This window comes from Phytophthora sojae, assembly GCF_000149755.1.
Source record: "Phytophthora sojae unplaced genomic scaffold PHYSOscaffold_2, whole genome shotgun sequence".
Lineage (NCBI taxonomy): Eukaryota > Oomycota > Peronosporomycetes > Peronosporales > Peronosporaceae > Phytophthora > Phytophthora sojae.
In genome coordinates this window covers 6,598,412-6,622,453 of record NW_009258116.1, presented here as the reverse complement: position 1 = coordinate 6,622,453, position 24,042 = coordinate 6,598,412, and the positions used below count along the sequence as shown (strand labels likewise).

Sequence of the window (24,042 nt, the reverse complement as noted above, 5' to 3'; positions counted from 1 at the left end):
TGTTCAAGGATTAATAGAAAACTGTCGATACAGTCCTCCATCAACTTGCCTTGTTCAACTGTTTGTGGACTCATCGTGTCCCTCCTTGCTATTGCCTTCAACTGACGAACTCCCGTCACCCGGAACTCGACGCAACTTTGTTCTACCGATGTTGGTTCTCCTTCAAAGATGAGCCTGTTGCGCACCATCCATTGCGTTGTGCTGCAAACGGTAGCTAAAATTCTCCAAAGACGTTTCAATGTGTCTTCATGCTTGGCCGTGCAAGACCCCGCCGTGAGGGCCACTCTTGGAAGGAAGCCTCCTTTGCGCCGCCTTGATTGCGAACGATGCCTGCGCTCCATGCGCGTTTGAGTCAACCCAGCGAGGGGCGTGTCTAACGGTAGTCTTTACGCGCGAGAGAACTACTGTAATCGCCGGCTTCATCCGAATGGAGGCGTGTGCCGCCGATAGAGTGAGACCATAGACTAATCGATTGACATCGATTGAAAACTAGCAGAGACTTGCATTTTAGTTAGACGCACCCACTACGTAGCTGCACGGGCTCAGTGGCAAGGCGCCGCTGGCCAGCTGGCGAAATGTGCATGTGATGGCTCACCTGCAAGCTCTTTATCTGATTTGAAAACTTCAACAAACTCCCCCCTGCAGCTCGGTCCTCGTCTACGATCACTCGAGGGCCTGGTCGTACACGAAGCGGAGCTCCCAGTCGTCCGTGACCAGCACCTGCGGCTTGCGCAGCACCAGGCGGTCGCTGGCGGCGTCGTACTGGAACTCCACGGCGCGCTCGCCGCCCACCAGCACCTGCTTGGGCAGGTTGGCCTCGGACTGGAAGCCGTACACCTCGATGCGCTCCACCCACATGAGCGACGTGTAGCGCTTGCCCTGCTGCGTCGCGGCGGCGGCCGTCGAGCGCAGGCCGTCCTTGGTCAGCTCGAACGACACCAGCGTGCCCTCGCCCTCCAGCTCCGCGGCCAGCGAGCGCTCGTCGTCCACGTAGAGCTCGCCACGGGCCTTGAAGTGCTGGTCCAGCGCCACCACCAGCGTCAGCGGGTCGTCGCGCATCAGCTCCGAGCTGCGGCGCACGCGCTGCTTGCGCGGCAGGATGGTGCCGCCGCGCTGGAACACCGGGATGGCGTCCAGTGGCGCGGGCACGTTCTCGTGCGTCTTGCCACCGAAGAAACGCTTGTACCCGTCCGTCAACTGGTACCACACCGTCTTGTCCTCCGCTCCATCGGAAGGCAGGAACACGTGCGTCGCCTCCACACCCTCCTCCACGATCGGTTTCACAAGCAGGGCGTCGCCGAGCAGGTACTGGTCCTCCTCGCTGAAGCTCTGGGGCTCCTGCGTGAAGTGCGCCCACAGCGGGCGCATGACCGGCATACCGCGCGCGTTGCACGTGTAGAAGAGCGTGTAGATGTATGGCAGCAGCGAGTAGCGCTCACGGATAGCGGCGCGAATGCGCGACGTCGTCGGCTCCCCGAACACCCACGGCTCACGACGAGCCGAGTCGTGGTGCGCGTGTCCACGGAAGAATGGCTGGTACACAGCGGCCTGGTTCCATCGCGTGAGCAGTTCCGTGGACGGGTTGCCGAAGAATCCGCCCACGTCAGCGCCAACGAACGTGAGACCAGCCACCGACATGGACAGCAGCATCTTGGTCGCATAACGGAGGTGGCCCCACTCGGCCGTGTTGTCACCGGTCCAGATCGCACCGTAGCGCTGCGAGCCAGCAGAGAACGCACGTGACAGCACAAACGGGCGCTGCATGTCCGACGTAAGCTGAAGCTCCTCAGCAAATGCCGAGAGAGGCTCCGGCGGGGGCTGCTGGCGAACAAGCTGGCCCTCCATAGACGACCGCTGGAAGAGGGTGCCGTACAGGTTGTGCCACTCGCGGTGCTCAACGCCCGCAATGCTCATGCAGCCCTTGCGCATGGACACTTCGGGGCCGTTGAAGACGGACGGCTCGTTCATGTCGTTCCACGTGTACAGGTGGTTGGTGCTGCCCTGGTAGTTCTCGTAGCGGAACTGGTGGCGCCACCACGCACGCGCCTTGGGCGACGTGAAGTCAACGTAAGAGGACTCGCCCGGCCAGCACCAACCCTTGAAGTCGTTGCCCTGCTCATCCTTGATGAAGAGGCCGAGCTCCTCCGCCTCAGTGTGAATGTAGTACGGCTGCTTGTCCTTTGTCTGACTGACCTTGATGTGCGGGTCGACAATCGTCACCATTTTACGGCCAGTACGCGCCACTGACTCCTGCATGTCCTTGGGCGTGGGGAAGGCGTGCTCGTCCCACGTGAAGTAGCGCTTGCCGTCCGTGTGGTCAATGTCGAGCCACAGCACGTCGTACGGGATCAGGTGCTCATCGAATCCGGCGTCCACCCTTGCCACATCCGCCTCATTCTTGTAGTTCCAGCGGCACTGGTGGTAACCGAGGGCAAAGAGCGGCGGCAGCTGCGCGCGGCCCGTCAGCAGCGTGTACTGCGAGAACAGCTCAGCGCTGCTGGGGCCCGCCAGGAGGAACAGGTCAAACACACCTGACTCGCTCAGCCAGTGCGTCGACTTGCTGTGCGCGTCCTCGTTCGTCCAGATGTCCACGAACGTCTCACTGGGGTTGTTCCAGAACATACCGACCGTGTTCTCCTTGTTGGGCGCAACAAGCACCGGGATGGCGCCGTACAGCGCCATGGGGTTGTCCAGCTCGTACTCGAATACGTCCAGGTTGTACAGTCGGTACGGGTCCGTCACCACCTTGCGCGTCTGCTCGCCCCCCTCGTCCGCTTCAATCGTGTCCTTCAGCGCGAAGTCCGTCGCGTGCTCGGGGATACCGTACAGCGTCCTGGGAGCCGCGGCCGAGCCGTGGAAGGACACGTCGAGTCCGATGGAGCTGGGGCCGAACTTTTTCTTGTCCGTGTGGCCGCCGAACGACTCCTCCCAGCCCTCAACCTTGCCGTCCGCGCCCACAGTAGCCGTGGTCGTGGCCGAATGCTCCTCCTTCTTCTGCACCGTGCCGTCGTCGTAGATAGCCAGACCGTCCTCTCCGTAGTCGACAATGGTCTTGCCTCCGTGGGCGTCCACGGCCGCCTGGTCGGCCGCCGCGTCGGCCTGCGCCTCGGCGTCCGCGCGGTCCTGTCGGATCTCGTAGTGGAACAGGCCGTCGTCGTTCGTGGACACGGCCTTCTCACCGTCCAGGTACAAGTCCACGCCGAAGGTGCCGCCCAGCTTCAAGGCCGCCACGACCTGCGGCTTGTCGCCCTCGGGCGCGAACAGCAGCACGTCCTTGTCGTCCACGGGCGTCTTGAGGCCCGCCTCGGCGGCCGTCACCTGGCGCAACGCGCGCGTCTCGTCCGCGGCGGGCACCAGCACGTCGTCGCTCGTCCAGCGCGTCTTGGGGTCCTGCGGGTCCGCGAACTTTTCGCGCAGGCGCACGCGCAGCGCCGGCACGCGCGCCTTGTCCTCGCCCAGCACGAAGGTCAGCGAGCCCTCGAGCGCCACACCGCCGCGCTGCGCCGCGTCCTCCACGAGGAAGCGCACGAGCTTCGCGTCCGCGTCGGGCGTGACGCTGTCGCGCGCCACCTGCAGCTGCGCGGCCAGCGGCTCGCGCTGCACGTTGCGGAACTTGTTGCAGAACTGCGTCTTCTCGCAGGTGCGGAACTTGCTGCGGTCCACGGCCGCGGTGTCGGTCAGCGCCAGCGCCGCCGCGGCCAGCAGCAGCACGCGCCGGGGACGCCAAGTCATGGAGCTCCTCCGATCCTCTAGCCGACGCGTCAGCAAATGGCTGCTTGAATCGGTCCAGCATGGGTCGCGCAACGCATGCGTGGACCACACCATGTTACTTATGGGGACGTCACTATTTTTGAGTGTATCACCGTCATGGAAATCGTGGTGGCGGCCGCGTCGCCGCTGGGGCAGTACCTGGCGGGTACGCACGCTCTGCGTTGATAAGTATATTTGCAATGAATAATAGCTGATTGCATATCTGCTGTTGCCGTGCAAGAACTCGATGCGGAGGGGGGCGCCGGCGAGTCAATGGCGCAGCTGCTGACGGCGACCCATCCTGCGACCACCAAGCGGCCCACGAGACTCACAGCGTCGAGCTCGTGCGGTTGGCGGCAATTGCTGGGGCTTCTTCATCGACGTGTGGAGCTGCTGACGGTGCGGCGATTGATCCCGCAGCTTAGCGCGTTCCACCCGACGCTTCGGTGAGTTGTGGCGACAGATTCGCAACTTTCGTGGTGGTCTAACGAGTGAGTGAGTGGTAGGGAAGAGCTGCAGCGGGCGCCGGGGGTGGATGCGGTGGTGTTTGCAGAGCAGCGGGGAGTCGACGGGTGCTGGTGGAGGCAGAAGATTGCGATAGTGGAGCTGTTGAGAGGCGTCCAAGGAATTACAGAGGAGACCCGCAGCTTGGTGGCGGCGGCTGGCGGGGCTTTGGTGGTGCTTCTGGCAGCGGTGCTAGTTGCTAGAAGAGAGAACGCTGGTGCATTGATGGGGTGGAGCTTTGCCGCTGTTGGTTTACTCGTGTTGGGGCTGGAGTTGAGTGTACGAGGGCTGCTTGCCTGCTACGCACGGCGATCTCGGAAGCTGGTGGAGTCGTTGAACGTCTTTGACGGTGCGGTGGGGAGGTTTAACGAGACTTATGAAGACGGTTTGGCGCTGATGAAGCGCGCGGAGCTGGCAAGCCGCGGCTATAGACTAGGGGCTGGGTTGCTGCCGCCCATCGGCAGGCTGGAGGCTGCCAACGCAGAAGATAGCGGAGACGGAGGCGAGGAGAACGCTGAGTTATTTGTTGCTAAGCACCAACTGCGTTGTCTGCCGCTGCGAAGGAAGCTACGAGCAGTGAGTGATGAGCTACAAGCAGAAACCACTGCATTCTCGCAAGGGGGTGACAGGAAGGATACCTACGGAACCCGAAGCATCGAGGATCAAGTCGGCGATAGTGCAGACGCTCAAGCTCCGTCGTTGCTACTTACTGCACTCGCCAAGCAGCACAACCGAGGTGTGCTGCTTCTAGAGAGCGCTATGCGTTCGGAGCTCGTACGAAAACTTGCTCGCGCGTGTTGTTCTCGGACTGCTGGTTGCAACCTCTTTGGTACGCTACGATCTCACCGGGCCGCGGTCGACGAGCTGGTCGGATCGTTAAACACTTGGACTACCGATCTCAATGCATGGAACACGACGAGCGGTCCTGCAAAACTGGTGTCTTCTCCACCGGAGTCGAACACATTGGAGCGGCCAAACGTGGCATCTTCCGATGCGGCTGATGTTCGACTAAAGGGGGTAGCCATCAAGCTTCAAGAGCTCCGGTCGATGAGCGAGACGCTCACTGCTTTGACGATTGCTGCCCAACACGAAATGGTTTCTGGTGATTCGATACTAGAACGGTTGGTGGACTCCCGTGAAGCGATGCGAGCAATGGCTCGGCACCTGCAAGAAGCATGGGATGGCTACGATAGTGCTCTCAGCGCACTACGTTGCGAAGACGACACTGATCCAGGCACGAGTGGAGATGCCGCGGAGGAAGGTGAAGACCCTGAGGCCAAACCGATCGATGCCGTGGTTGCTTCCTCCTCTGTCCCGACTCCAGAGGATCCCAATTACACTGTGATTTTCACTGGTACGAGCACTGGTGACGAGGGCTTCGACTTGCAGGCACTGCTGAAACAGCAGGAAGCCGACGCTAGCGCTACAGCATCCCCAACTCCACATTTTGTAAGCGAGCTGCGCGACGTCTTGGCCCACCGCCAAGCACACGCCCAGCCAGGACTGACGAAGCAGGTGGATCATGACCCTCCGTCGGTGGCGACAACAGGAAGCGAAGCGCCGGCTCCTCCTCCTTCGGATGCCATGTTTTCGCTCCCTCGGGCCCCACAGCGCGGTCGACCACGTCGACAACCTCCAGCTTCGCTTGACCCACCAATGGAAAATGAACGCACAGCTCCTGCAGCTAACGCGTTCAACTTGGAGCTTCAAGCGCTGCTTCAACGCGCCCAGCCGATTCAACAGCAGGATATTCTCGAGAGTCTGGGAGACATCGACGCATGAGACTGCAGTGACTGTAAGAGCAGAGAGCAGGTGGAGGTCGACGCGGAGGGAGACTTCTGTGAACAAGCATTCGAAGCGAAGTCTGCATCGGAGCGTCCAGCGAAAGAGCCTGTCCCAACTGAAATGGAAACACTGCACAAGCGGAGACGTTTCTTCGATGATCTTCTCGTGGTTTCAGTGGCGCACAGGCTCCGTTACAACACGCGTGTAGTCAAGCGCGCTTGATGTTTCCCAGCCCGACACATCTCAACTCCGGGCGTGGCCTCAACGTCCACAGACCCACAGCGCCAAGCTCTCGTAAGGACGACTCCGCCTCTCATGCCGTCGCAGCTAGGCACTACCAGCAGCGCTCGTGACTCGGGTGTCGACTTCGTACTGCTGGACTTGACTAACGCCATCGATGCAGGTCATGCGCGTCAGAAAGAGGCGACGCCCGTCCTCCCGCTACCGTCTGCGGCTAAACCTGACTACGTTGTTAGGAGAATTGAGTGCTGGAACAAGGGGTACATCTCGGAGGAGCTACTGGATGTGAGCACGTCGCTGCCTCTGGGCCCACAAGCTGCGTTCCGTCGGAAACTGCTTCTGGTGCTGGCGCTGCAGCTATTCGCAGTGTGGGTCGCGGTTGGGCTGGGCACGTTCTACCCGCCCGTGCGCGATCGAGTGCTTCCAGCCTTTGCTGAGCACGGCCCTGCGCTTGTGGGCGTTGCAGCGGCGGTAACGTTCGCACTGCTCGGTGTTCTCTATTACCAGTGTAGACGGCGCTACATCAACCTTTTGATCCTCATGTGGTTCAGCGCGGCGCAGGCCGCCACGTTTGTTGGTCTGGGCGTGACCTTCGACACGCACATCGGCTTTTTCAACTGCGGGGCCACGTTCACGTGGGTCTTGCTCATGGTCTTGTTGGTTGGTGTTCGAGTTAATGGTCTGATTCCTGGGAGGCATCTCATGTCGCCATTAGTTGCAGGAGCTCTGGCGTTCGCGGTGGTGGTGTGCGCCTCGTGTGCGCTGTTCATGGTCTTCGGCACTCGCTTCGTCACAAGCCAAGCGTTCGGATACTCCCTGGTTTTCCAGTTCATCCTGCTGGGGTGGTTCACGTGGGACGCCACGTGCATGTTCGAAGTGGTGGCGGTGGACGAGTTCGCGTACGGGGTCATCTACATCTACACGGATATCGTCCTGAGCTTCCTGTTCTCAGTCGCTGTGGCCGGCGTCGCCATCGGGTTCACGTCTCTGATGGTGCTCATGCTTGCAAGCGGAGGGGACGGCCCGGACCCGAGCTGCTGCAGCGGGTTCGACTTCAACTGCTGCATCGTTTGCGTTGATGGCGTTGGCGGCCGGATGACACGGTCAAGGGCGGTGGAGGTGCCGCCCGTACGACGCAGATGCACACTGTCGCGTCACCACCGGGACACTACAGAGCAAGAGGATAACGCGAGGAGAGATCAACGCATGGAGCGCGTATGAAGTGCTGTCTGTGTGCATTATTACATTCACGGTTGGGAATACAAGTATCGAGCGCGTTGTGCTAGTCTCGTCCGGTAAAGCTTTTTCTTTTCAAAGTAGAGAGAGCGTCTCCTTCATTCAGCACGAGAAGCCGTCGACGAGAAGACTGAGGCACTCGTCGACCCACACCACGTCCGGTCCCTCCGTCTGCAGCAACGCAGCACCACCGCTGGTGATAGGCATGGGCTCGACCGTGCACCAGGCGTCGGGTCCTCTCAACGCGTCGCCCAGCACAAAAGCTTCAGCCATCATCAGCGCCTCGAAGCTCGGCGGAGACTGCTCATGCGAAAACTCCACCGATACGGCCTTGGGCCGCCTCGAGTGGGGCGTCCGCAGTCCTCGGCGCCGCCGCTCGAGCTTCTGACGGTACTTTTGGGCGTGCGTCATGGCCTGCCGCGTGCTGCGCGTGCCGATGTAGGCGGCCACGAGCTTCCAGGGCCCGTGTGGATACAGCTCCACGGCCTCGAGGAAGCGCGCGTGCTCACCGGGCGTCCACACTCCTTCTCCTTCTCGGCTGACGCGCGGGCGGCTGCAGTCTCGACGGACCTTGGGTGCGGCGGTGGCGCAGGACATGGTTTAACTTTAGTCAGCGGATACCGTCAAGACGTTGCAGCTGGCGAGTTAACACACGGGGAGGTGCGGTGGTGACGAAGACAATTGCTGAATGAGCTTCTCGATCCGCGGCTCGGAGCCCGTCATGGTGTCGGCGAAGAAGACGCGCGCAGAGAGCTCGATCGAGGGCGTATCAGAGCTGATGCTGAAAATTTCAGCGGCGCAGCAGTTCGACTGCTCGATCGAAGCAGGCGTGACTCGTTCGAAAGAGGTTCGTACATGTAGTTGCGCGCGAATGTGGACAGGATGTCGATGCACTCGACCGTCGAGTCGACGAGGGCATTGCCCACGGTCACTTCAACAATAGCTCTTCTGTATTCCCCTCGGTTATGTCCGCATCATTCCGCGCTGGAAGAGCGCCATGTCTTCTGCCTCCCCCATATTCGGCAGGGGCGCTCCCGTCATTGCCACGCTGCCGCCCCCGCCACAGTATTGGTGTTCGTGCAGCGGGGCCAGATGGATGGGAATCACGTCACGGACGTCAAAGCTTCAGCCATCCGCCAGGCAGCCCGCATCGCCGTCGGCGCCGCTGAACACGCGCGACCATGCCCATGTTGCTCGCCGCTGGTCAGCGCGCGTGACAGCTCCGGCCACTTGACCTCAAGAGGCCAGGCAAACGTCCGAACGTCCGGCGGAATCGTGCGACTTGCTTGATGGAGCATCCGAGCGCGACTAGCGATGCGGGGTCTCGACAATCCCCTACCGCGGAGGCTGCAGGCAATGCTCGGCCAACGCAGGAAGGCAAGCAGGCAAGCAAGTAAGCAAGCAAGCAAGCGCCTGGAACCGACGTCGATCCAGACGCAGCAGAAGTGGACACAACAAACGGTGCCGACCGGCATGGGTCCTTGTCTTTTTGATCGGGCAAATCCTGCGCACGTTCGGAACGTGCCGCGAGGCCTCCGCGCGCGTAAATCATGGCAGTCATGTGGGCGGCAAGGCGACGTCACGGCTCGATGCCCGGGCTATCTGGAGGCGGCCGTGAGCTGGAATGCAATGGCCGGCGAGGCAAGGCTCGGTGGCTGTCGAGGACTCGAGTCGGGAGGGCGCATGGAGCCTCTGTAAACGCGTTGACAGCGTATCTTTCGGGCCTTGAAGTTTCTGCCGATGGGTGGCCATGCTGCGCGATCTTTAGTGGCGAGACCATGGGCCAGTCGCGCGTGGTGGACGCCTTAGATTCTGGATGGAGGCAAGCAGGCAGGCAAGCAAGGCGTTCGCTCAAAAGGACGGCTCTTTACCATAATATATTACTGTGTTTTTAACAATTCTCTCGCTCGCGAGGCACGCACCAACACCCACCCTTCCCCGCTCTAGTGCTCTCCCTTCCTTCCCTCCTCCTCTCGCTTCCCTTCGCCCCGCCCGCCGGGTCTCATCAAATAAATACGCTTCGATATCGGGGGACACCGGCGGCCGCGCCTGCTTGTGCTTAGGTCTCGCGGTGGAAGGTCTCGATCAAGAAGTCCATGCACTTGTCGAACTCGATGTCGCTCGGCTCGTAGGACGGGCCGTCCAGGTAGTACGGGTTGCCTTCCGTGGAGGAGAAGTCTATTGCCAGCGGCAGCTGCTTCTGGTACGTGTTGCCGGGGCCCATGGGCTCCATGGCGACGTTGGGCTGGGCGGCCATCTGCATCTGCAGTTGCATCTGCATCTCCATTTGCATGTGCCCGACGGGCGAGGCGCCGCCGTCGCCCGTCTCGCCCAGCAGGTCGAGCTCCTGCTCGGCGGCGATGGCCAGCGACGTGGCCAGGATCGAGTCGTTGAACTGCTCGTCGCTGCTCAGCAGCGCGTTGAAGCGCGCGGTCCGCTCCATGAGGAAGGGCAGGTTGTGCTTGGCGTTCATGCGCGCGTTGCGCAGCCGCCGCGCGATCTTCTGGCGGTACTTCTGCGCGTGGGTCATGGTCTGGCGCGCCGTGCGCGTGCCCACGCGGTTGGCGATGTCCTTCCAGGGCCCGGACGGGAACATCTTGATGCCGTCCACGAAGAGGCGGTGCTCCTCGGGCGACCAGAGCCCGCGGCCCTCGGGCGCCGGCTTGGCCTCCTCCATCTGCCGCTGCTGCTGCTGCGTCCACTCGCTCGCCGCGCTCTCGACCATGTTGGTGAACGACATGTCGGCTCGCCTGTTTTGCTTCCTCCCAGCACCTTGCACGCGCGACGCAGATCTTCAAGTGACACAGGATCGGCGTCTGCCCCAGCCAGCAGCGCCCGAGGGAGCGGCCTCTCCCGAGCGAGACGTGCCGATCACAGTCGCGGCGCGGACGATGACGCGCCGGGCCAGAGGGCAAGCCGCCCGCCCGAGTTGCCGGCGCAAACCGCCGCGATAGCCTCGCCTCCAGCGCGAATTGCGCCCGCCGCCACCCCGGATAAGACCGCGCGCCATCGCCGACAGTGACCGTGCGCGCCCGCGCCCAGCCCGGAGATACCGCCCCGCCTGCCCGGATTTACGTCGCCGAGGTCTCCGCGCAGGATGCGCCGAGCCCTGCTTTGCGCGGCGCAGCCCCGGCCGCGTTCCATTTTCCCGGGCGAGTGTCCCATGCTTGGTTTCAGCGTAAATGCGCAGAGAGTGGCTCACGCCGCGGCGGCGGTGACGCAGTACAGTGGCCCCCCTCTTCACGGGCATCGGAGCCCGTCGCGATGGCCGCGGATGGCGACTTCCAGCACTGCTGTCGCGTTATATACTAGCGATCCGCCGCTCTTCATTCACCGCCACACGAACTGCATTCCATGCTGGCAATCGTCGGCCCTGCTGTTGCTTCACTCGAGCTGCTGGGCTCGAGTTCGGCGGGCCAGTCGACCGGAGCCCGCTACGCCCGCGCGGCGGCCGTCCCACGATAATCAAAATCGAACGGCCCTCGTGCCACTCGATGGGGCCGCCAGCGCGCGCGTTAGCAATCGAGTTCGCCCTTGCTGCGCCTGGAGCGGCAGCAGCAAGGGCGCCAGCACCGCGGACATTGCTCCGCGCGGGCCCTGCCGCCGCCGATGGCAAGCCCGACAAGATATGCTCGAGAGCAGCGATACGCCGCGTCGTTCCAGCGCCGCGCTGGAACGTGGCGCGCAGAGCTGCCGCGCGTGGTGCCCGGCCGACATCCGACGGAGCTCGTCCGGCGTCCGGCGCGGCGCGCCCGCTCTCTTTCGCGCGCATGGCCAGATGGGTCCAGTATCATTTCAGTGCTCACCTGGACGCACGAGGACCAAGCGCGGGGCGCGCGCTCATCCCCCTTGTCGCCGCCGAAGCGGCGCGGTTGAAGTTTATGCTTGTCAACGACTTGGATCGCGCTCGGCGACGGCGGAGAGCTCCTCGAACGCCAGGCACCGCTGCGTTCTGCCGCGCCATGCTACCACCGGTGCCTCTGCCGGAGGTGTCCGCTGCACGCACCGCACAACTCTACTACTGCTGCTGCTGCTGCTGCTGGCGCCGCGCGCAATCACGCTGGTGACCGACTGCACGCGCCGATCGCTTGGTGGGCTTTTAACGCCGCGTGGCTGGCCTGCAAACCCCGCCTCTGCTCCGAGCCGCGAGCTAACATAGCAAGGACCACCAAAACATGCTGCCCTTAGTCGAGTCACCTCACCTCCAGCGCGGCGGCGGCTGCAGCCTTCGCCATTGCCGCTCGAGCAGCGGCTCGTCCGCAGGAGTCCGATGGAGTTGAAGTCAGTTGGCGATTGGAGCCATATCACTCGAGTGGGCTGGCGAAAATGAGCGAGTCTGAAGCCGCCAGCGGCTGAGAATTCACGCCGGCATCGTTGCAATATCTTCCAGCGCGGACTTCATATCGCAATATCTCATCGGTCAGCGCAGGATACAAGAATCCTGCAACAGGATGCACGCGTCGCGCACAAACTGGTAACGCGAACGCCGCCGCCACCAAGATCGAGCGCTTCCTCGCAGCGCGGACGCTCGCTCTATCTCGCCTCTTTCATCGGCGTGTACCTTGCTGGAGCACGTCGCAGACGCCGCTGAGGACATGTATCCGCGCGAGCAACCCGGCGTCGCTCGATCGCGCTGTGGCCGGCCGGCCGGCCATGCAGGCAGGGCTTGCGCTGCACCTTGCAAAGCACAATCCGGTCGTGCCTCCATGCTGCGCTGGAAAACGGTCGCGGGGGTTTACCCACGTCGCGGAGGCCCGGCCAAGAAGTCCGAGCGCGCGTCCCGTCAGCAGATCCCTCCAGCGCTCGCGCATTTTGAAGCGCAAGCGAGTTCTTCTTGCACATCAGCGAAGCGGAGACGCGGCGGCGGCGGGCGCAGCGCCAGGCTCGTTGCTGTTGTCGACTTGGCCACCGAGCTGCGTGTCCGTGGTGGCATCGTCCGGTCGCGGCGGCACTCAAGTCATCGCCGGAGGCGTGTGTCTCCGGCTCAGGCAACTCGGTGGTCCAGCAGAGGCGAGGGAGGGCGCCGTGAGGAGGACAGCGCGCTCGCTGCAAAATGTCGCGCTGCGGAGAGCACGGGCGAGGAGGCTTGCTTGATGCTTGAGGCGCGACTATCCTGGCGGCGTCCGACGACGGGGCTCGCCGCAGCAGCTTGAACGGTCAAGTTGCCGCCGCCTTTGCTTGCGCTTGCACCGGTGGAGGTGAAGTCATTGCGCGGTCCATCTGTGATGCTTATCATAAGCCTTATGAGGGGAGACCTCGGCTAGCCGGTCGGCCGCCTTGCGGCTCTTTCAGGACAGGAGCAGCAATAGCAGGATGACTTGCCCAATACTTGCGCCTGCTGCAACGTGTATCCCATCGGCCATCGGCGCTTCTGTCTCTGCGACTGTTTCGAGTGCAACTTGGATCTTGGTCAGTCGAATGGCGTGCTCTGACGAACGCTGAGCCGTCAAGCAGCGCGATCGGATCGCTAGCAGGGCGCCACAGTCTACAGTATCTGAATTCCTCAGGGCAACGGCGACGTCGCGGAAAGTAGACCGTCACAGCGGCGTTGCAGCGTGCCGTCCGGGCCCGTCCAACTTGAAGCCTCCGAAAATCCCCCGGGGAGATTCAAATGCTGTTGAAAGCCCGTTCGGCGAGTCCTGCGTGTGGTTCGCAAACAAGCGGGGCTACTCCTTCCCAGCGAAATCGCGCGGCGGACGCTGGCACCGCAGGGGGTAGCAGCACAGGATGTAGCAACGTGGCTTGCAGTTGCAGGGCGCCGCCGCCCGCCAGGATCTTGGCCATGTTGGCTTGCGAGTAATGCGGTAACCACGTGTTACGATACCTCCCAAATGCAATATAGATCTCCCAAACACCATGCATCCTTTGTGCTGTGCTTCAAACGAAGAGGTGTATTTTGAGTCACTTTCCCTTCAACGACGTGATATTGAATAAATGTATCTATCGACCGCATAATTCATTTTTGCGTTACGCGGGACATCACATTTGTCGGTATTCCATTGGCTGAAATACCGGCGATCCTCACTCACGCACACATGTTGAACAGATCATCATTCTAGGGTCTCAGTTGCCGTTCAATGCGCGCCACTTCTCATTTCGCCTAGCGCCGCGCACTTCACAGCCCACAGCCATGACGATCACCAAGCGCGTGCAGAAGGAGCTGGTGCAGGCCGTGCCGCCCGCCGATTCGCAGCTGCTCAAGACGCTGCGCAAGAGCTCGCGCGCTCAGCGAGCGGCGGCGGCGCACAAGACGCGCACCGCCGCCGAGAAGAACAAGGGCAAGGCCTGGACGCGCGAGGAGCACGAGCGCTTCCTCGTGGCGCTGGACGTGTTCCCGTCGGGGCCGTGGAAGGCCATCGCCGACTACGTAGGCACCAAGGACTCGCGCCAGACCATGACGCACGCGCAAAAGTACCGCCAGAAGCACGAGCGCCAGCAGCGCGGGCTGCGCAATAAGACCAAGGCCAAGAAGACCAAGAAGCAGGCGGCTCTGGACGCTGGCAAGTTTTCCTCCACAGAGATGCAGCCTGCGTGCGACACAACAGTGGCAGCGAGCGAGCAGGACGCCCCAGCACTAGACGTTGTCATGGCCGAGGTGACGGACTTTTCAGTGTTCGCTGCGCCCCCGCCTGCCCCCGCACTGGTGAAGCAGCAGTCCGACTCGCCACGTTCTGCTGATGATGGCGCGAACGTCGTCGGCAGCGACCCGTTCGCGCCGGTGGTGGCGGATGGTTCGCTCTTTTCGCTGGCACTAGACGCCGGTGCTGCGTGGCTCGGCTCCAAGACCGACAGCGACCTCATGGAGATTTTCGCGGACTACAACGAGCCCGTGAGTGAGACTGTGTGGCCGCAGATGTGGAGCACCAACTCGCTAGAGGAGATTGTTGCGTCCTGCTCGCAGTTCGACTTCCTCGGCGACTAAGGCGAGCTGCCAGAAGCTGGGCCCGACGGACCAAGCACGTTATCTATCGTTGCGTTCTGCACGAATTGCACATATCCCATTAATTTAACACCACCATAAACAAGTAGGTAAGTAAATACACAAGGGCCGTTTGAGTTGTACCACTGCGAGCATTCCACCGAGAGTCGAGTCTTGCGTTGAGCCCTACTGCGTGACAGTTGCAGTTGTGTAGAGTTTGTGTGCGCATTATACACAAACCGCACACAATCGTGAAACGGTGCACGTCCATCGCCAGTCAATACTGAGTCGCTTACCCGTGCTGGAGCCATGTCGTCGACGGAAGCTGATGCGCCCAAGCCCAAGGCCGTCAAGGTCAAGGCGCTCGCTGGCCTGTCGCGCGAGAAGATGGAGCAGTTCAAGGAGAAGGCGGAGCGCCGCGGCGTGGTGTACATCGCGCGCGTGCCGCCCTTCATGAAGCCGGAGAAGCTGCGCTCGCTGCTGGGCAAGTACGGTGAGCTGAACCGCATCTACCTGGTGCCGGAGGACAAGGTGCTGCACAAGAAGCGCGTGAGCGCTGGCGGCAACCGGCGGCAGAAGTACACGGAGGGCTGGATCGAGTTCGAGGACAAGAAGGAGGCCAAGCGCGTGGCCAAGATGCTCAACACGACGCAGATCGGCGGCCGCAAGCGCGACTACTACCACGACGACATGTGGAACCTCAAGTACCTCAAGGGCTTCAAATGGGACCACTTGACCGAGAAGATCGCGTACGAGAACCGCATCCGGGACCAGAAGCTGCGCATGGAGATCGCGCAGGCCAAGAAGGAGAACGAGGCGTACTTGGAGCGCGTGGACCAGTCCAAGCAGTTCGAGAAGATGGAGGCACGCAAGGCTGACAAGAAGCAGGACGGAGACGCAGCACACGACGCCATGCAGCAGGTGCGTCGCACCTTCCACCAGAAGGCGCCGACCAGCAGCAAACAGAACCAGTCGCTGGGCGAGAACGGGCTGCTGGAAAAGGTCTTCGACGCCAGCAGCAAGAACAAGAAACGTCGTGTGGCCTAGAGGCTATAGAACTACACAATGCCGTAAAGATAAATGCACCCCTTTTTGATGATGACGGATGGCACATGCAATACGAGCTACTCGCTGTCTACAGCTCGTCCTTGGTCTTGCTCTTATCGCTCGTCTTGGGGAACTTCTCTTCGCCTGCTGTGGGGACAGTAACAGTTTGCTCGCTACCGTCCTTGGCATCTACCAGGACATCAAGCAAGACTTTGTCGCCATCCTTCAGGACCCATTGGTGGCCCGTGAACGAGTTGTACACGATGCTGCCACCGTTGGCTGCGAGGGTGGTCATGAGCGTGCCAGACCAGTACAGACCGACTTCGTGAGGTGTCGGGTTTGTGAAGGTGACTTTGCACGCAGTGTCGTCGACATCCAGGCCATGGCGCCGGCGGTTCCAGACCCAGAGGTTGGCACCCCACTTCGTACCTTCGAGCACAGGGCAACCACCATGCAGCGACATCGGGTTCAGTTCTCCGTTCGGCTTCTGGCTGTAAAACAGCACAGCTCCTCCCTTGGAGGGGTACGACGCCAACTTGGTCGAGCACTTCCGCACCATATCCATTTCCCAGCTACCAGGCTCGAACAGCTCAGCTCCAGCGGCCTCGTAGTCCTGAGCAGCATTCGCAGGGTGACCATACTCGGCTAGAAGGCCCTTGGGCATGTCTGCTAGTGGAAACACCGTCTGACCACCACGCGCAACGTCCGACAGGTAGAGGAAGACGGTAGCATAGCGGTTGGAGCCTCCCTTGTGCGGGTCGAAGTTGAAGTCATCGTCGGGCACCGCACCCAACGGGAAATAGTCCTCGTGGGCGATGTACGCCTGCTTCTGCTGGTATCGCAGTAGCTGAAGGCCGTCGCACATGTCGTCCTGGTATTCTCCTAGTGACAACACATCGAACACGCGTTTGCGAATATTCACCGCCGTCTCCGAGACCGTATCGAAGGCATTCTCGCTCGTGCGGTGCTTGGACAACTGCTTCTTGTTCTTGCTGTCGTTGGGTCCCACGTACGACTGCTGCAGCTTGTTTGCCGGGTCGTCGATCTCCAGCGTGCGCTGGATTAGCTTGTCCGCTTCCTCCGCACTAAAAAAGTTGTGCAGGCGGAATGTCCGCGGAGACTCCGACAGTGACTCGATGATCACGGGCTCCTTGGTAGGACTAGCTTTGGATGCCACCGTCACGCGGTGGCCAAGCTCCACAAAGGGCCACATGAAGTGCAGCCCCGGTGCAACGAGATAGAGTCTGTCGCCCGATAGGATGTCTGCGTAGGTCTGCAGCAGCTCTCCTTGGCCGTTGAACACGCGGTCCGCCACAGCGCCAGGCGTGCTGTACTCCTTCTCCCTGTCCTCACCGCCTTCATCTTCGACGGACTCGTGGAGCCCCTCGACCGCTACGAACTGCGACAGATACGCCGCCAGCTCCCCCTCCCCAGTGCGCGCGGCCAGCAGCTCCGCACTCAGTTCCATCTGCACGCCGCCGGTCGAGTAGCCGTTGCGGTAGACGGTGACGCTCTTGAGCGGCGCATCGCGGTCCGCGCTCAGCGAGCGGTGCGCGTACGTGAGCTGCAGCGTCTCGCGCGCCGTCTGCAGCTCCTCCCAGAACGTGTAGCCCAGCCCCAGGGCTGACACCAGCAGCAGCAGCAAGCCGCCGACGCGCGTGCGCTTCCCCATCGTCGCAGCTCTAAGCAAATGGCGTTGCTGCCAGCTCACAAATGCACGACGAAAAAAACTGTCCGATCGACAATGCGTCACACGTCACAGATTTTGATCGAGCTAAAAAACTTCGATTGGCCCTGTACTACGTGTAGGTATCTATTTGCAGCCAACTTATGAGCTCTGCCTGGCAAAACACTACAACGGACCCACATTCAACAGCTAGGGGCCCTTAGTACAGGTGGCTCTTGACCAGCTTGCGGTACTGCGCATGCCNGTCAAGAGCCACCTGTACTAAGGGCCCCTAGCTGTTGAATGTGGGTCCGTTGTAGTGTACTTCTGGTAGGCCACGCCCACGCCGCCGACAACTCTTCTTGCTGTCTTGATCTCCACGGACGATCAGGTCTTGGACAAACTACTCATCTTGCTGTCTTCCACGAGCGATCAGGTCTTGAACAAATGCCTTCAATGCAATGCTCGCCTCATCTTCCACGATTCGAGGACAATGAGAGATCTGGTCTTGAACGAAGTTCTCGATCGCGCCCAACGTATCCGGGTCGTAGAAATAGCACCCGGAAGGAACTTCCGTCAACGCAATTCTCTCCTCCGCCTCCAGAATCACCGCCAGAGCTCCCACTGCAACTGTTCATTCCACGTGAGAATGGTTTCTCCAATAAACTCCTCCATATCGAGAGGTTTGTTGCACGTGTACTGGGAGGGAACGCGGATTAAAGTGATGCCCTCCTTCTCGCACAAGACATTCTTCCGGGCGTCTCTCTGCTGCTGCTCGATAAAGGCCGTTGGTGTGCGATGGAAAAATGGGATCTCCTTTTCATGTTGCTCGCCGTCGCGCTCGAACGCCAAAGCGATCCCCTCACAATATCCATCCAACTCCAGCTTTTCGAGCCAGTCAGGGTTTGCCTTCGCGAAATCGTGTCCCGGAAGCAGCGTATTGAAAATCTTCCTCGCCAGCTTCTCCGACTTGTAGAGACAGCTACGACAGCCCCTACCGTACGTGAACCGCATGCATGGGGTGGCCTTCCACTCATGCCCCGCAGAGCACACCCACCAAACCTTTGTTCCGGAAGTAGCGGCAACCTGGTTCATCTTCAGCTTGTTCTTCGTATGGTACTCTTCTCGTAGTGACGGCGCCAGCTCGTACAACGAGTTACAGCCATCTGCAGGACAGGCCAGTCGATTCGTGCAGATTGCACATCCCGACAGTTTTGTGGTCTTAGTACGACTGTAAATTCTCGCTTTCCACTTGTGATGAGGGTCTTTCTCACAGATCCACGACACCACAGCATTACTTCCAGCCAAGTAGCCACGAGGATCTCCGTTGACCTCCGTGTCCCATTGTGGCATGAGGTGCCGATGGGTGTACTTAATGGAGTTGCAGCCATCCACCAGACACAACTTGCGAGATTGCGTACCATTCGGACAGTAAGGACAATTCTTGATAGTCTTTAACGAGCGGTTGCCAATCGACGTGATCCAAGAATGATGCTCGACCAGTTCGCACTTCCAGTACACCCGCTTCTTGCTGTAAGCTGCATAGTTGCGCATGTCTCCATTCCGCTTTTTATCCCACTGGGGCTCAAGATCATTTCGCACGAACCAAAGCGAATTGCAGAAGTCCACCTGACAAATGGATAGTCCTTGGCAAATTCCGCAGCGTTTTCCAGCAACCATGTTACCCATACTGGCCATGTAGCGATGATGAGGGACCTTCTTACACTTCCAGTGCGCTTTTCCGTCCTTGACCTTAGGGTGCCAATCATCGATGTCACAACCATTTGCGACTTTATCCCACAGCTCGACCAGTTCGTGATTGCGAACACTACGCGGTTCAGGCGCCGTTTCTCCACTCACGTCTCTATGAGTCACCAATTCAGCACCACGTAGACGCTGGATCCCACCTTCAACTTCACTTCGAGCCGATGCACCAGAACCATCAACTCGAGAGCTGGCATCATGCCCACTTGGCTTGCCTTCTCCAGCACCTGCACGCGCGCCGCCCTTCCGCTTGCGTTTCGCTGCGGGCGGCTTGCCCCCTCCAGCACCTGCACGCGCGCCGTCTTTCCGCTTGCGCTTCGCTGCGGGCGGCTTCGGGGGCTTGTCTTCAATTGAGGAGTAATTCTTCAATGTCGTCCTCCACTTGGCTTGATGCCACTGCCCCGCACTGGGCTGGTACTCGACGGGTGCCTCCAGGGGCATGTCTTCGCGTGCGTTCAGCTTCGTCTCCACTTGGCTTGAAGCCACGGCCCGACGCTGTCCTCGGTAGCTGTGTCTACGCTCCAGCTACTCCTCTCACTTTCGACAGCAATTGGCATGACGATACCCGCCGACCCGTCGATATCGCTGCCCCACACGAAGACATTCTCCGTACAGGAATTGGTCGCCACCGCGATATCTGTTTCCATCACGAAGACCTGTCGCCGAGCTGGCAGATCAAACATGACAGGGAGCAACGTGCTGCCTGCACAGGAATTGTCTGGCGTCTCCATGGCGAGTACGGAACGAAGAATGCGAGAGCGGCACGACGAAAGCGAGTGCGGTACGAAAGGGAAACAAGAGTGACCGTCTGATTTCCTTCACTTCAACTTGATTTGTTCGTGGATGTAGTCCTCGTAATGGAATCCAGATCTTGACGTTGTAATCCACAACCTTGCATTCCAAACCCAGCAGAAGGCTGCCGTCAGCCCTTCGAAAAAATGCCAAGGTCTGGCCATCCACCAGCTTCAGCTACCCTTGATGTATCCCCTTAACTCTACCAGTACTACCATTAACTAGCAGCGCTGTCCAGATGCACCAACATGCACATGCAATAGATGCCTATAACATGTGGGTCTTCATTAGGGCCTGGTACTTGCGGTACACGTAGGCCGCACCCGCCGCCAGTCCGATGAGCAACAGTGCAAACGGCGTTTTCCAGCCGCCACCAACAAGGTCCGGGTTTACCTCCAACTGCTTGGTGATTTTCTCATTGACTTCCTCGTCCAGCACCTTCTTCTTTTTTTTCAGGGACGACTCAACCATTTCCGCCATGCGGTCCGTCAGCGCCTGAATCTTGCGCTGGTTCTGGCGCTCCTTCTCCTTGAGCTTGTTGATGGTGTTCTCGGTCTGCTCGCGGAGCATCTCGAACCAGTGCTCCGTCTCAACCTGGAAGTTGGTCACGTACTTCTCCAGGATCGTCACCTTGCACGACTGGTCGCACACGTCGCTCTCCATGAGCGACACGAAGTCCTTCGAGTAGTTGTGCGACCACGTCTCGGCGTCCACCGTGCCCAGGCCGGCGTCGTTGATCTGGTCGAACGACTGCACACGCAGAATGTCGTGGTTGTCGGCCAGCGCGCCTGTCGACGCCGAGATACCGAAGGTCGCGCGACGGAGCCAGTCGCTCTGGAACGGCAGGTTGCCGCGGTAGCACTCGGTCCAGGTGCCAGCGTTGTTCGGGTCCACGTCCACCTCGAGCGCGGTGCCCTTGATCTTGACGCGGATGCGAGACGAGCTGTACACGGGGTCGAAATTGGCGCTGTTCGCGTGGTAGCGGAAGGCGGCGTCGCAGCCGATCTTGTTCTCATCGTTGAGGTCGTCCAGGCGCTTGGTGCCGTCGTTCACCTGGATCGTCACGTCCTTGTGACCGCCGCGGTGCTCCACGTTGTGGAACGTGTCCAGCACGATGCCGAAGCCAACGTACTTGTCCGTGAAGCCGTGGTTGTCGCCGTTCTTCCACTGCGGCTCGTGCGTGAACCAGAGGCCGATGCCATCGCCGAACCACTTCTTGCCCTGGCCGTGGATGCGGTAGGTGATGACCGTGGCCAGCTCGTCCCTGTCCACGCTGCTCTTGGTCCAGATGTGGCCGCGCTTGCTCTGGCGGTCGGGCGTCAGGCGGATGAAGTTCTTCTTCACCTCCGTGTTGCCGCCGTACAGGACGCCGTCCGCGATCTGGCGGCGACCGTCCGAGTCCACCACCTCGTACGGCTGCTTGAAGGTCATGCCCGGCAGCGGGGCGGCCGACACGGCGGACAGCGCCGCGGCGGACAGCAGCGTCACGAATCGACGAAGCATTCTTCTCGGTGGTAGAGCGCTGGGGCCAGGCGGCGGAGTGCGGCAAGGAAGCACTAGGAGTCAGAAATGCCCGAATGCACTGCGCTGCGTAGAATGAATGACACGTGGGTCGATGAAACCTGTGAGACTCTGTAATAAATGCTGGAGGGGATCAGGTGAACCACACAGCGATCTTTTTGGCAAAAAGCTGCGACGTGTGCAGCGATGATGACCCAGGAAGGGAAGGAAGGGCTGGCTATCCATGAGTCATGTCATGGCCTTGACGCATGGAGATAGTGAATGTGCAGTTTTACTTGGTTAGGACACTATTAACGTTAGCTGCCGCGAGATCGCTGTCCCAAGGCACCCAACCGACCTCACCGGCGGGTCTACAGCAAGTGCGACTTCATCAGCGCCTGGTACTTGCGGTACACGTAGGCCGCGCCCGCCGCCAGGCCGATGAACAGCAGCGCGAACGGCGTCTTCCAGCCGCCGCTGGCGATGTCCGGGTTCTCCTCCAGCTGCTTCGTGATCTTCTCGTTCACCTCGTCACCCAGCACCTTCTTGGTGTTCTCCAGCGAGGAGTCAATGCCCTTCCGCACCTTGGCCTCGATCTCGCGCACGCGGCGCTCGTTCTCGCCCTCCTGCTTCTTGAGCTTGGCCACGTTGTTCTCCGTCTTCTCCTTCAGGTCGGAGAAGCGGTGCTCCGCGTCGATGCGGAAGTTGGACAGCTCCTTCTGCAGCACGGCGATCAGACAGTCCGTGCCGCAGTTGGGCGAGTCCATCCACTTCTTGTAGTCCTTGGACACCGAGTTCATGACGACCTCCGAGTCCACGGCGCCAATCGTCGCGTCCGCGAACTCCGAGTACGCGTCGAAGCGGATGATGTCGTGGTTGTCGGCCAGCGCGCCCGTGGACGCCGTGATGCCGATCGTGGCCATGCGCAGCCAGTCGGCGCTGAACGGCAGCGTCATCTCGTGGCAGGCCACCCACAGGCCCGAGGCGTGGTCGTCCACCTCCACCACAAGACGGGTCTTGTCGATCTTCACCTTGACGCGCGAGATGCTGTGCACCGGGTCGAAGTTGGCGCTCTGCTCGTGGTAGCGCACGGCGGCGTTGCAGCCTACGCGCTGCTCGTCGTACATCTGGTCGTAGTTCTTGTTGCCGTTGTTCACGAAGACGCTAATGTCCTTGTGGCCGCCCTTGTGCTCCGGGTTGTTGAACGTGTCGATGACCACGCCCACGCCCGTGTATTTGTCGGTGAAGCCGTGGTTCACGCCGGGCGTGAACACCTTCTGGCCCGTGAACCACAGGCCGATGCCGTCGCCGAACCAGCGCTTGCCCTGGCCCGAGACGCGGAACGTCAGGATGGCCGACAGCTCGTCGCGGCCCACGGGGTTCTTCTGCCACAGGTGGCCGCGCTTGCTCTGGCGGTCGGTGGTCAGGCGCACGAAGTGCTTCTTGACGTCGGCGTTGCCGCCGTGCGACCACGTGGTGTTGACCATGCGGCGGCCCTCGGCGTCCACGAGCTCGAAGGGCGGCTTGAACGAAATGTCCTCGATCTTCTCGGCGGCCGCGTGGCGGGCCAGCAGCGCCACGCACGCGCACAGCAGCAGCAACACCAGGCCGCAGACCTTCATGGCGGGCAGGGACCGGAGAGCAAGGGTTTGCGATTGACGCCACGTAGCGACTGCCGCAACTGTGAAGGGCTACCTGGTCAAAATGTTTTGGCTTCGGGGTAGTCACAGGGCACATCGGAAAAATCGATAGTCTCCCGTCAGAAGTGATGGCGTCGGGTATGGGAGGGATAGTGTAAACCACATTGAAATATGTGTGCCACACAAACCGCTTGATTACCGCGTCACGCTGGACGCGCATGCCCGCGTGGGTTTTGCTGCTGCCGCCGGCGTCGTTGCCATCGCCGAGCGACTGCACTGCTGCGCCCGAGTGCGGCGAGCACAGTGCCGCTGGCTCCCCGTTCTGCAGCTCGGCGATCCCACTGCGAGCGCGCTCGACCCCGGATGTGTTGCCACGGCAACTTGCCAATCAAGGCGCCCGGGATATCTTTGGGATTGTGAAACCTAGGGGCAACACGCAGGTCGGCTTTGGTCTCGGTGAGCGCTGACGTGGATAGCCCGGCGGCGGCGCGGGCATACAATGTATGCCATACATACTGACTGTACAGACGTGCAGGCGCCGACGGCACCAGCGCATTTTTTGCCTGGAAGACGCACCGCCAACCATCCCACCACTGCCCGCTTCAAGCGTCACTTCACTTGAGGCCTGCGGAGACCGCCCACGAGCCGGAACAGCGTGGCACCGCCGCCCGAGGTCCGCTGTCTCCGCACAAACGACCAGCAAAGGCGCCGGCGACCTGATTCCGGCGCTGTGCGAGCGCGCGCTGTCTTTCTGCAGCATCTCTCATAATTGTCGGTCTACCGTCGTAGCAGAAGCTACATGCATGCACTCGCGCAAATTCGTGCTGGCTAGCTAATTGCAGTGCCGCCGCCGCCGCAGCGCTGGGCTCTTGCCTATCAAGCAAGTGCAGTCCGCCGTGCAGCAGGGTCCGGCATCATAGGGAAAAGCGGCCGCTCTATGTCCGTTCATCCGCTGGAAAAACCTCGTTCCCCGAGGTTTTTTAAACTTCTCCCCGCCGCTAGCGGGGACTCATTTGCGCAGCAAGCGGAAGGCGAGCGGCGCGGAGAAGAACAAGAAGGAGCTCTCGCGCGGCCCGAGCAGCAGCCGACAGCAGCAGCGCGAGCGCGTACGTACCCGCCGCTGCGAGCGCGAGACCCGAGGCCCACCCGCGTCCCCGGCGCGCCTTGGTGACCTGTAGGAGGAACAACAGAGAGAGAGA

General features: G+C 60.9%; 12 protein-coding genes across 12 annotated transcripts; 5 read left to right on the top strand and 7 right to left on the bottom strand.

Annotated features, from left to right (window-relative positions):
• Positions 1–26: 26 nt before the first annotated feature.
• Positions 27–254, bottom strand: PHYSODRAFT_414771 (hypothetical protein; the record flags this gene model as incomplete). Its single annotated transcript, XM_009521899.1, has 1 exon — positions 27–254. A coding segment is annotated over one exon (228 nt), but the record flags the coding sequence as incomplete, so codon positions are not given.
• A 346-nt stretch (positions 255–600) lies between these two features.
• On the bottom strand, positions 601–3,732 carry PHYSODRAFT_350021 (hypothetical protein; the record flags this gene model as incomplete). Its single annotated transcript, XM_009521898.1, has 1 exon — positions 601–3,732. The coding sequence occupies one exon, from the start codon at positions 3,730–3,732 to the stop codon at positions 664–666; it is 3,069 nt and encodes a 1,022-aa protein (XP_009520193.1). The 3' UTR covers positions 601–663.
• Positions 3,733–3,867: 135 nt separating this feature from the next.
• On the top strand, positions 3,868–6,036 carry PHYSODRAFT_325970 (hypothetical protein; the record flags this gene model as incomplete). Its single annotated transcript, XM_009521897.1, has 3 exons — positions 3,868–3,916; positions 3,992–4,196; positions 4,257–6,036. 3 exons carry the CDS (start codon positions 3,868–3,870, stop codon positions 6,034–6,036), a joined length of 2,034 nt encoding a protein of 677 aa, XP_009520192.1.
• Positions 6,037–6,292: 256 nt separating this feature from the next.
• Positions 6,293–7,500, top strand: PHYSODRAFT_359363 (hypothetical protein; the record flags this gene model as incomplete). Its single annotated transcript, XM_009521896.1, has 1 exon — positions 6,293–7,500. The coding sequence occupies exon 1, from the start codon at positions 6,355–6,357 to the stop codon at positions 7,498–7,500; it is 1,146 nt and encodes a 381-aa protein (XP_009520191.1). The 5' UTR covers positions 6,293–6,354.
• Positions 7,501–7,884: 384 nt separating this feature from the next.
• PHYSODRAFT_380641 (hypothetical protein) lies at positions 7,885–8,034 on the bottom strand (the record flags this gene model as incomplete). Its single annotated transcript, XM_009521895.1, has 1 exon — positions 7,885–8,034. A coding segment is annotated over one exon (150 nt), but the record flags the coding sequence as incomplete, so codon positions are not given.
• A 1,540-nt stretch (positions 8,035–9,574) lies between these two features.
• On the bottom strand, positions 9,575–10,240 carry PHYSODRAFT_479873 (hypothetical protein; the record flags this gene model as incomplete). The annotated part of the gene is made up of 1 exon (XM_009521894.1): positions 9,575–10,240. One exon carries the CDS (start codon positions 10,238–10,240, stop codon positions 9,575–9,577), a length of 666 nt encoding a protein of 221 aa, XP_009520189.1.
• Positions 10,241–10,816: 576 nt separating this feature from the next.
• On the bottom strand, positions 10,817–11,287 carry PHYSODRAFT_325965 (hypothetical protein; the record flags this gene model as incomplete). The annotated part of the gene is made up of 1 exon (XM_009521893.1): positions 10,817–11,287. The coding sequence occupies one exon, from the start codon at positions 11,285–11,287 to the stop codon at positions 10,817–10,819; it is 471 nt and encodes a 156-aa protein (XP_009520188.1).
• Positions 11,288–13,645: 2,358 nt separating this feature from the next.
• PHYSODRAFT_380008 (hypothetical protein) lies at positions 13,646–13,990 on the top strand (the record flags this gene model as incomplete). Its single annotated transcript, XM_009521892.1, has 1 exon — positions 13,646–13,990. A coding segment is annotated over one exon (345 nt), but the record flags the coding sequence as incomplete, so codon positions are not given.
• Positions 13,991–14,315: 325 nt separating this feature from the next.
• PHYSODRAFT_284998 (hypothetical protein) lies at positions 14,316–15,820 on the top strand. The gene has a single exon (XM_009521891.1). The coding sequence runs from the start codon at positions 14,744–14,746 to the stop codon at positions 15,479–15,481; it is 738 nt and encodes a 245-aa protein (XP_009520186.1). The 5' UTR covers positions 14,316–14,743; the 3' UTR covers positions 15,482–15,820.
• Positions 15,821–19,726: 3,906 nt separating this feature from the next.
• PHYSODRAFT_539858 (hypothetical protein) lies at positions 19,727–21,206 on the bottom strand (the record flags this gene model as incomplete). Its single annotated transcript, XM_009521890.1, has 1 exon — positions 19,727–21,206. The coding sequence occupies one exon, from the start codon at positions 21,204–21,206 to the stop codon at positions 19,971–19,973; it is 1,236 nt and encodes a 411-aa protein (XP_009520185.1). The 3' UTR covers positions 19,727–19,970.
• A 311-nt stretch (positions 21,207–21,517) lies between these two features.
• PHYSODRAFT_539853 (hypothetical protein) lies at positions 21,518–22,825 on the bottom strand (the record flags this gene model as incomplete). Its single annotated transcript, XM_009521889.1, has 1 exon — positions 21,518–22,825. The coding sequence occupies one exon, from the start codon at positions 22,823–22,825 to the stop codon at positions 21,575–21,577; it is 1,251 nt and encodes a 416-aa protein (XP_009520184.1). The 3' UTR covers positions 21,518–21,574.
• A 236-nt stretch (positions 22,826–23,061) lies between these two features.
• PHYSODRAFT_325958 (hypothetical protein) lies at positions 23,062–24,021 on the top strand (the record flags this gene model as incomplete). The annotated part of the gene is made up of 4 exons (XM_009521888.1): positions 23,062–23,299; positions 23,379–23,516; positions 23,686–23,782; positions 23,865–24,021. The coding sequence occupies 4 exons, from the start codon at positions 23,062–23,064 to the stop codon at positions 24,019–24,021; spliced, it is 630 nt and encodes a 209-aa protein (XP_009520183.1).
• Between the last annotated feature and the right edge of the window lie 21 nt (positions 24,022–24,042).